Raw genomic sequence first — 8,599 nt, forward strand, 5'->3', positions numbered from 1 at the left:
TCAAATCAAGGCATTTTAAGAAGATGCTTACATGGCATTTTATAGATCAGCCTCTTAAATGCCAGATGGTTCATAAAGGTCAAACAGGCAAATTTCATAATTTGTCATTATAAACTTAACTGTATGCCTTTTAAGGAAATATTGATAACCTCTTGTTTAGCTATATTTTAGGGAGTTGTTTTCTATGATATGTAAAATTTTAAACCATAGCACAAAAAGGTAGCATAAAAGCAGTCTAAAATTCTTTTTTGTGTGGGTGATAGTGCTGAGAGGGCAAATAAACCTCACAATAAACATGTTTGTGTAGCAAATGAAATTAATTTATTTCTTACACCTGGAGGAATCTTTGTGAGTCAGAGGAACTTTCTTGCTGATTTTTGACTTTAAGAACCAAAGCTGAGTAGGACAAAGCTGAATAGCCTTTATCCTAGATTCCAGAATATTCTAGAATAGCCCATGCAGTACAGATTTTAGGGGCTAGAGGGCATAATTGTTTTAGCTGATCCAAGGTGATGAAAAGCAAAAACTTATTAGTCTGTTTCTTACACTGTGACCTAGAGGTTTTAAAATGAGGATCATGATGCAAGGCTGTTTTTCATTAAGAATCTAAATCAGTGTCTGATGGAAAAATCAACAGAACAAAATGTTCATATTTGTTAGAGACCTTGGGCTTGGGTGTTAGAGCTTATCAAGACCTTGGGCTTGTGACAAAAAATAAAGTGTATTCCAAATGGTCCTTAATTAAGCTTCATTTCTTTTTTCCTTTATTAGAGATACCAGTGATTGAACCCATCACTTTATACATGCAAGTCAAGTGCTCTATCACTAAACTATGTCCCTGTCTTGGTTCACATGATTTTTTTCTTTAGGATTATTAATATATCCACTTGTTGTTGTTCACATGCTTTCCTCCCTACCCAATAGTAGCACCTCTCAGAGATTTTACATATATATGTAATGTGTTTATATATGTGTGCATTTGCAGGTATACCTGTAGGTGCATACATATTAACATTATAAGTAGGTTTATGTTTATAAGCATATAAATATATTAAGTTTGTAACAATGTCCTTGACAAATATCTCTGTAAGTAGCTAAATGTTATTAGAAAATTACAAAGATCTCCATAATTAGCTGAACGTTCCTACGATGTGAAATACATATCTAGTTTAATTTTTATATATGCATATAGACATTGTCCAACACCACTTGTTATAAAGTCTTTCTTTGGTACATTTTCATACACCAATTTCTTTTTTTTTTTTTGTTTTTAGTTTTTGGTTTTTGGGCCACACCTGGTGACACTCAGGGGTTACTCCTGGCTATGCGCTCAGAAATCTCCCCTGGCTTGGGAGGGGCATATGGGACACCACGGGATCAAGCTGCGGTCTGTCCTACTCTAGCGCTTGCAAGGCGCTTACCTTACCTTACCTTACCTCTAATACCATCTTCCCAGCCCCACACCAATTTCTTTATCATGAATTAAATATCAATATATCTAAACTCTATGAGCTATCAATTCTTTTCAATTTGTTTGAGAGACTATCTTAAATTTAGTATCACATCATTTTGATTACTATGGCTTTAATTTAGGAGATGTAATACCTCCTATATTCATTTTTATCAGAATTTCTTTCACTGGAGAGTTTTATCATTTCACACAAGTTTTAGTAAAATTTGTTCAAAGTGTTTGAAAATGTCATTTTAATTTTCTTTTTTATGCATAAGTATATCACATATTTTATGCACACAGATATATATGAATTCATACAATTTGTGAGAATAATAGAGCATGGGCATGAGATCATTTGGAATCAAATCTAGGCATTGAGATATATAAGTCATCTACTCTACAAATTGATACCACGTCCTTAGCCTCCTCCTCTTGTCTTCCTTTTTCTTCTCTTCTTTTTCTTCTTCCTCCTCTTCTTCTTCCTCCTCTTTTTCTTCTTTCTCTTCTTCCCCTTCTGACTATTCTTTGCCTTCTTCTTACTCTCATTCCCTTTCTTCTTTTTCTTCTTCCTTTTCATCTTCCTCCTCTTCTTACTGTTCCTCACAATATTCTTCTTACTCTTCTTTGCTTCATTCTTACTTTTCTTTGCCTTCTTTTTCTTACTCTTCTTCTTCGCCTTATTCTTCTTAAAAATTTTTTTCCTCCTCTTCCTCTTCTCACTCGTCCTCCAACTCCTCTTATTATTCTTGTTCTGGGTTTCTGGGACTTCTTTGATTTCTATGTTGTTTCTGTTGAGACTTTTATTTTTATCATTGTTGAGATTTTTATTTTCATTGGTTCACATTCTTTGAATAGTTTAGACATTGTCTGATCATTTGCTTTAAGGTTCTCTTCCAATCTCTCCTGCTGTATAGAGTGGTTCTGCATCTCATCCTCTGGTTCACTGATCCTGTTTGTAGCTGCCGTTACTCCACTGGAGAGGCTTGACATTGAGGTTTACAATTCATAAGCCGAGTTTTTCAGACCTGTATTTAAGTATAAAATTTTCTAATTTTAATCTTCAAATCCTCTTGATTCTTATTTGTGTTCCATTCAAGTCTATCTGTGATTTTTTTTTTGAGCTCCATGAACATCTTCCATAATTCTTTTCTAAACATTTTATTTAAGAGGATACTAACTGTTTGGTACTTTTCAGATCATCAGAGCATCCATCTTGATTCTCTCTATACACAGGGTTGTACTGCAAAATTTCCCCATTGTGAAGCTTGTAGTGTGCCTTTTACTATGTGCTGAAGTGAGGTTCAGGGGTTAAAAGATGAGTGCAGCCACTCTCCTCGGGTGTGGGTCCTGGAGAGATTATGTTCCTTGGTGTTTTCTGGGCTGCCTCCCACAGAAAGAAGGCAAGGAGCAGGACAGCAGTCCTTTATAATGGTTTTGGGTGCCCAATCACATGGCACGAATCAGGCCCCATGTTGGTTGGGTGGGGACATCTTACTGGGTGTGGGTCCTGGAGAGATTATGTTCCTTGGTATCTTCTGGGCTGCCTCCCACAGAAAGAAGGCCTAATTTTCTTTTTAATTTTTAATGCTATTTTATTGAAACTATTCTAATCTAGAGTGTTTAATAGTTGAATTTAAGATATACAGTGAGTAAGATATACATTTCCACCACCAGTGTCAACCTCCATCCCAGAGTACATTCTATAACACCACTTTTTGCCCCACGGCCTGCCACATAACAGGCCCATTTAAGTTTAGACGGTTAAAGATTAAATCTCTTGTTTCTATTATTATTGACTTTGACTTGGATATTTAGTTCTGTTCTTTTCCCCACCAGTGCATCTCAGACCATGTGGCCTCTGGTCCCCCTTCTTTCTTTTTTCCTTATTTCTTAATTTTGCAGAAAAATACAGAAATATGTGGTAAAACAAAGTAATCCGTGTCCCAAGGTACCATGAAAAAAGGCAGGAACCCCTATTTAAAATAAAAAAATAATAAAAAAAAGAAAAAAGGGGTTGTATATAGCAGAGTTTCTTTTGTTTGTTTTTGCATAGGCCCTGTAAAAGATGGGGAAAATATAAAGGATATCTTTTTCTTGCCTGATCACTATGGCAAGAACTTTCAGCACTATGTTGAATAGGAGTGATGAAAGAGAGCCACCTTGTCTTGTACCAGATTTTAGAGGAAAGGCTTCTAGTTTATCTCCCTTGAGAATAATATTTGCCATTGGCTTGTGGTAGATGGCCTGGACTATTATTCAGAAAAAGTTTTTACCATTCTCATCTTGATGAAAGTTTTTATCAAGAATGGGTGTTGGAGCTTATCAAATGCTTTTTCTGTATCTATTGATATGATCATAAGGCTTTTATTTTTATTTTTGTCCATATGGGTATTATGTTGATTGATTTACCTATGTTAAACCATCCTTGCACTCCTGGAATGAAACCTACTTGGTCATGGTGTATGACCTTCTTGATGAGGTGTTGGATACTATTTGCTAGAATTTTGTTTAGGATCTTTGCATCTGTGTACATCAGAGATATTGGCCTGTAGTTTTCTTTTTTGCCAGCATCTCTGGTTTTGGTATCAAGGTGATATTAGCTCCATAAAAGCTATTTGGGAGGGGCCGGGAAGGTGGCACTAGAGGTAAGATGTCTGCCTTGCAAGCGCTAGTGTAGGACGAACTGTGGTTCGATCCCCTGGCGTCCCATATGGTCCCCCCAGCCAGAGGCGATTTCTGAGCGCACAGCCAGGAGTAACCCCTGAGCGTCAAACGGGTGTGCCCCCCCCCCCCAAAAAAAAGCTATTTGGGAGTGTTCCTGACTCTTCAATTTCATGAAAGAGCCTGAAAAGGATTGGTAGTATTTTCTCTTGAAAGGTTTGAAAGAATTTTCTAGTGAATCTATCTGGGCTTGGAATTTTGTTTCTTGAAAGATTTTGATAACCATTTTAATATCTTCAGTAGGGATGCATCTGTTTAGATATGCTAGATCATTGTGGTTTAACCATGAAAGATTATAAGGGGCCAAGAATTTAATCATTTCTTTCAGTTCTCATATTTTATGGCATAGAGTTTCTCAAAGTAGTCTCTATTACCCTTTGAATCTCTGTAGTATTTGTAGTGATCTCCCCATTTTTATTTTTAATCTAGTTTTTTAAGTTTCTCTCTCTCATTTCTATGTGAGTTTTACTAGTGGTTTATCAATCTTGTATGTTTTTTCAAGGAACCAACTTTTGCTTTGTTTTCAAATTGTTTATTGATTTCAACTTCATTGATTTCTGCTCTAAGCTTTGTTATTTCCTTATGACTACATATATTTGGTTCTTTGTTGATCATTTTCTAATTTTGTAAGCTGTACCATTAAGCTTTTTATATAGGGCCCTTCTTCCTTTCTGATCTGTGCCAGCAAAGAAATAAATGTTTCTCTTTGTACCTTTGTATTGCTTCTGCTGTGTCCCATGAATTCAGGTAAGTTGTGTCTTTATTGTGATTTGTTTACAGAAATATTTTTATTTCCTCTTTAATTTCATCTCTGACCAACTGGTTCTTCAGCTATTTAATTTCCAGGTGTTATAGTTATTCTTCTGTGTTCCTTTGTAGTTTCATTCTAATTTCAGTGCCTTGATATCTGAGAAGGTAATCTGTACAATTTCTATCCTCTTGACTTTATGAAGATATGTTTTATGAGCCAGAATGTGGTCTAGCCTGGAGAATGACCCATGTGCACTGGAGAAGAATGTGAGTCCAGTTTTCTGGGGATAGAGTGCTCTATATATATGTACTCGTCTCCTTTCTTCCATTTCTCTTTTCAGTGTTAGAATATTCTTGTTGGAAAAAAAAAACCAATCTGAAAGATTAACAAAAGTAGAAGTTGTTTTTGAAAAAATAAACAAGATTGATAGACCATTGGAAGGATATAGCATATCTAAACACCTCAATCACTGTTGAGGAAATTAAAATAGTAATCAAATGTTTGCCCCCCAAAAAAGCCCAGGCTCACATGGATTTACTATGAATCCTTTTAAACCTTTCAAGAGAAACTACTACAAATCCTGGCAAAACTCTTTCATAAAATCGAAAAAACGGAAACACTTTCAAATAGCTTTTATGAAGCCAACATCACCTTGATACCTAAACCAGACAGAGATGCTACCAAAAAAAAATTACAGACCAATATCGCTGATGAATGCAGATGCATAGATCCTCAACAAAATCCTGGCAAATAGAATCCAATGCTTCATCAAGAAGATCATTCACTATGATCAAGTAGGTTTCATCCCAGGAATTCAAGGATGGTTTAACATCTGTAAATCTATCAACATAATACTCAACATCAACAACAAGAAAAATAAAAAAATCACATGATCATATCAATAGATGCAGAAAAAGCATTTGATAAGGTCCAACACCCATTCTATATCAAAGCTCTCAGCAAGATGGAATGAAAGGAATATTTGTCAATATAGTTAAGGCCATCTACCACAAGCCAATGGCAAATATTAACCTCAATGGAGAAAAACTAAAAGCCTTCCCTCTAAATTCTGGTTCAAGACAAGGCTGCCCTTTCTCACCTCTCCTATTCAACATAGTACTGGAAGTCCTTGCTATGGCAATTAGGCAAGAAAAAGATACCAAGGGAATCCAGGTAGGAAAATAAGAAGCCAAGCTCTCACTGTTTGCAAGATAACATGATACTCTATTAAGAAAACCCTAAAGACTCTACCAAAAAGCTTCTAGAAACAATAAATTCATATAGCAAGATGTCAGGCTACAAAATTAACACAGAGAGATCAATGGCCTTTTTATACACCAATAATGATAGGGAAGAAATTGACATTAAGAAAACAACCCCATTCAAATTAGTGCCACACAAATTCAAATATCTTGGAGTCAACTTGACTACCTCAGTCCCTACCATTATTCCCCCCATTTATTCATTTTACCTTCTATACCGTACAGGTCAATTATAGACAAAAATCTTTCACTGAATTTAATACTCCTCCCAACTACTTAAAATATTCTCCTCTTATTTTCTCTTTCCTTCTCTTTGTTATTTGTTAAATAAGAAAGTTTGTAGAAGTGTCCCTCCATTTAAAGTTTATATAAGAACCAAGTCAATTGGATTGTTGGACTGTTCTAGCATCCCCATAGGCACCAATCTTGCCAAGTGGTATTGTTCTACCTTTGCATAGGCACATTATAAAGGGAAATTATATACTAACGCGTTCTTATCTAATAGAGATGGGAACACACAAATCTTGTAATGCAGTAGGACTTTACACCATGAACATTGTCATAAAGACCTGGCTCAGGCCTCAGAAGAACGGGCATTGTCCATTTATCCCTGAACCACGGATACCAACTACAAAATAACCACAGTTGTGTACTACATCACCTGAAAGTAATCCTCTACCAGGGAAGACCCTAACACTGCTCTGGCATAAACCTATTCAGCAGAGACTTCCCTTTAATACCCAGAGGACTTAACAACAACAATGACCTGCTTTCAGGACTGACTTCTCTGCATCACTTTCTTTTTTTTTTTTTTTTAAGAGAAAAGCAGTTGTATCCTTTAATGAAGCTTCCTTTGTAACTTCAAGCTACCAGGACACATGCCCCTCCCACTCCCTTAATCTTCTCTTCAGCGCTTCTGCTGAAGAATTTGGCTTTCACAATGACTGGTTGCTTCGGGAGCTTTCCCTTCCCCAGAACTTTGTAGTAGCCCGATCGCACCACATCAATGATAGGAGCTGCTCCAGTCTTGTTTTTGGCAGCATTAACCCGTGTCTGCTCACTGACCAACGTCCACAGTTTGTCAAGATTGACAGTTGGGCAGAAACTTTGATTTCTCTTTAAGTGATAATGCCCCATGCCCACTTTCCCAAAGTAACCTGGATGGTATTTGTCAAAGTTGATTCTATGGTGATGCATGCCGCCAGCATTACCCCGACCTCCGGGGTGCTTCCGGTGCTTGCCAATGCGGCCGTGGCCGTGGCTCATGTGGCCCCGGAGTTTTCGGGTCTTCCTCAGTCTGGACGGCATGTCGGCTGGAGAGGCGCAAGAGCCTCTGCATCACTTTCTAATTATGAGTAAAACGAAAGGATGTTCCACATCATTCTGACTTTTATATAGGATATGGACATATTTCAAGATCCTTGGCTACAGAAATCTGACACCAACAACAGTGACAGTGTGAAAAATAAAAGTGTATTGACTTAGGTTGGACAACCCAATATGCCTGGAGCTTAGAGTTGGTCTTATGCCAGAAAACTTTATGGTAAGGTCTCCTTGTATTTAGGCCAAGGCTTTTCTTTTCCATGTCCCATAAATTTTGCTGGGCCTATCCAAAAAAAGCCTGGGCTTTTCTTATAGGCAGATGCTTGATTACAGTTTCAATTTCCTCAGTAGTGATGGGGGTGTTTAGATATGCTATATTCTTACTTAATTGTGGAATGTTATAAGTGTCCAAGAATTTATCCATTTTTTCTAGGTTCTCATGTTTAGTAGCATAAAGTTTCTCAAAGTAGTCTCTGATTACCCTTTGGATATCTGCAGTATCTGTCGTGATCTCCCCTCTTCTCATTTCTAATATGGGTTATCAGGTTTCTCTCTCTCTTTCTTTGTGAGTTTTGCCAATGGTCTATCAATCTTGTTTATTTTTTCAAAGAACCAACTTCTGCATTCGTTGATCTTTTGGATTGTTTTTTGGTTTTCCACTTCATTGATTTCTGCTTTCAGTTTTGTTATTTCCTTCTGTCTCCCTATTTTTGGTTCCTTTTGTTGGTCATTTTCTAATTTTATGAGCTGCGTCATTAAGTTATTCAGGAATGCCCCTTCTTCCTTTCTGATGTGTGCTTGTAAAGCTATAAATTTTCCTCTCAGGACCGCTTTTGCTGTGTCCCATAGATTCTGACAGTTTGTCTCTTCATTATCATTTGTTTTTAGGAAAGTTTTGATTTCCTCCTTGATTTCATCTCGGACTCACTGGTTGTTCAGTAGCAGGGTGTTTAATTTCCAATTGTTAAAATATTTCTTTTCTGTGGCTTTGTAGTTCACATCTAATTTCAGAGCCTTGTGGTCAGCAAAGGTAGCCTGCAAGATTTCTATCCTCTTGATTTTATGAAGGTATGTTTTTATGTGTCAGCA

At 36.8% G+C, this 8,599-nt stretch overlaps 1 protein-coding gene across 1 annotated transcript; it reads right to left on the reverse strand.

The window, feature by feature from the left end:
- Nucleotides 1-6,983: 6,983 nt before the first annotated feature.
- LOC126001967 (60S ribosomal protein L27a-like) lies at nucleotides 6,984-7,504 on the reverse strand. The gene has a single exon (XM_049769165.1). The coding sequence runs from the start codon at nucleotides 7,493-7,495 to the stop codon at nucleotides 7,049-7,051; it is 447 nt and encodes a 148-aa protein (XP_049625122.1). The 5' UTR covers nucleotides 7,496-7,504; the 3' UTR covers nucleotides 6,984-7,048.
- Between the last annotated feature and the right edge of the window lie 1,095 nt (nucleotides 7,505-8,599).

This window comes from Suncus etruscus, chromosome 2 (assembly GCF_024139225.1).
Source record: "Suncus etruscus isolate mSunEtr1 chromosome 2, mSunEtr1.pri.cur, whole genome shotgun sequence".
NCBI lineage: Eukaryota > Metazoa > Chordata > Mammalia > Eulipotyphla > Soricidae > Suncus > Suncus etruscus.

Excerpts from the sequence above, each read along its gene's own strand:
- LOC126001967 (XM_049769165.1), bottom strand. The coding sequence starts at position 7,495 with ATGCCGTCCAGACTGAGGAAGACCCGAAAACTCCGGGGCCACATGAGC.